We start from the raw sequence: 2,118 nt of genomic DNA on the forward strand, positions 1-2,118 counted from the left end.
AGCCACATTGAGTATTAATCAGCAGCCTATTGGATGTACAAACATACGGCCATTTTGACACAGTTTGCTAGATATAATTTCCCAAGGTATGTGACCACGATTTCCGAGTTTCGGTGTGTGTGTGTGTGTGTATGTGTGTATGTGTGTGTGTGTGTGTGTATATATATATATATATATATATATATATATATATATATATATATCATATAATATCTTACATTTTCAGTGCAATCAAAGTATGTGATATTTTTCAGATCACATACTTTGAGAATTTGATAACTTTGTAAATTAGATGTAAATTAGTCGAGGTCTCGGCACTAGGTTTATTGACATTTAAGCAAACGTATTTGGGTGACACTCCATGATTGACGTATGCATTCATAGTCATCAAATAAAAACATTTCAATGGCAATTTGACACTGAAACCTGTCCAGCGTTTAGAAAACAAAAAACGTTAGACATAACTTTATTTTGATGTAAGGACATCCAAAATGACGTCATTCGAATTTGACGTCATTTCCACTCAAAAATACACCGCGCCACATATTCTTACGTCATTTGAATATCTAGTAATGGCGGACTGGAATTAAAGTTGCGTGTACAGTTTACAAAAACACGTTGTATTAAGCTTGAGCTTATATGATAAAGAGATTATTACCCACGTGTATTTCGGTATCGTCAATATCATATATTAGGAATAAAAATAATGTATTATGCTCGCATAATACAATTTTTATTCCTAATATATGATATTGACGATACCGAAAAACACTCTGGTAATAACCTCTATTTATATATATATATATATATATATATATATATATATATATATATATATATATATATATATATATATATATATATATATATATATATATATGCAAACAAAATATGTTTTCAATCAAAGCTGTAAATTCAAATTACATTTAAGCAGTCAATATTTAGTGGATTTGCAAACAATTCGTAGCAATATATATATAAAGACCTGGTTTATACTCACATATGATATCATAGGCACGTTGAATGACGCAGCTATCCGTCCTTCATTGACGCACGACTCCTGTGGTCCGATGTACACAGATATGTTTTTGTCCAAAAGTAAGACAGTCTCCTTGATGCTGTGGTTCTCCATACCATAGGTCTCGGCAATGATAAAATCCAGGGTGTGGTTTGGAAGTATTGTCGTGTTCATGTTAATCTGGTGCACGGCATACGTGATGGCGCCGGAAATAGCTTGCCCTGGACGTCCGTACAGGCTGACGTTGTGTCCGGGGTGTCTCTCCGACCCCGTGATGTACCCTATTCGGATGACGTCACACTCGCACCATCGGTACACCGTGAAGAACAGAAATAAGTATAGTAGTATCCTTCCGACCACCGTATCCAGTCTAAGAAACATACCAATAGGGTGTGGTTGTGGGCGTCTTCCGTCTCGTTTATCCCCGAGTACTAGACTCATTTACCCGTTTAGGAAGTCCTAGTCCAGCACTTGGTAATATACTTTTAAGACAACTTCTGACTTATTTTGGGCTTCTTCTTTTTTTCGTTCTTTTGTTTTTCTTCAGTTTTGATCACATTGCATTAGTTTCTATATCCGTAGCCATTTTGGTAAGATCCGTAAAGAAACAACATAAAACGATCCCCAGGTAAGGTATTTATTACGTAGATGTCGAAGTGGTTGGTCGTTCTAAGGAACATCCATCCAGAATGCAGTTTGCTAACTCAACTAAGGTTTCTCCCGCCAAAACTGCCTGGTGTCGTCTGCAGAAGTTGTCCGATCGATCTATCGTCTGCCTCTGAAAGGAATACTGTACACTGTTAGAACGGTGAACGGCGTTACGTCCCCTGTGGTCGGTTCGGAAAAGCCTGTTAGGAAGAAATAGCCAGGCTAATTTTCATTGGTCAGTACTGATGGTATAAACCAATGACTTGGAGACATTTGTCGCACATTGTCATGCATGTCCATGACAAAATTTGGAAATTAACCGAGAAATAAAGCCCCTTGATGATATTATTCCCTCTCTAGGCATCGTGTCACAATTATCTGATGTTGGACACCTAATTCGACCGTTGATTTGAAACGTGTTTGAACGTCTTTCGAGACAAGTTCCTTTATGT

At 36.9% G+C, this 2,118-nt stretch overlaps 1 protein-coding gene across 1 annotated transcript in view; it reads right to left on the reverse strand.

The window, feature by feature from the left end:
• Positions 1–1,459, reverse strand: part of LOC121379700 (guanylate cyclase 32E-like) — a 172,662-nt gene extending 171,203 nt beyond the window's left edge. The window contains exon 1 of the mRNA XM_041508350.1: positions 1,001–1,459. Within this exon, the coding sequence (XP_041364284.1) occupies positions 1,001–1,459 (459 nt within the window). The remainder of the gene's footprint in view (positions 1–1,000) is intronic.
• Between the last annotated feature and the right edge of the window lie 659 nt (positions 1,460–2,118).

Source organism: Gigantopelta aegis, chromosome 8 (assembly GCF_016097555.1).
Source record: "Gigantopelta aegis isolate Gae_Host chromosome 8, Gae_host_genome, whole genome shotgun sequence".
Classification (NCBI taxonomy): domain Eukaryota; kingdom Metazoa; phylum Mollusca; class Gastropoda; order Neomphalida; family Peltospiridae; genus Gigantopelta; species Gigantopelta aegis.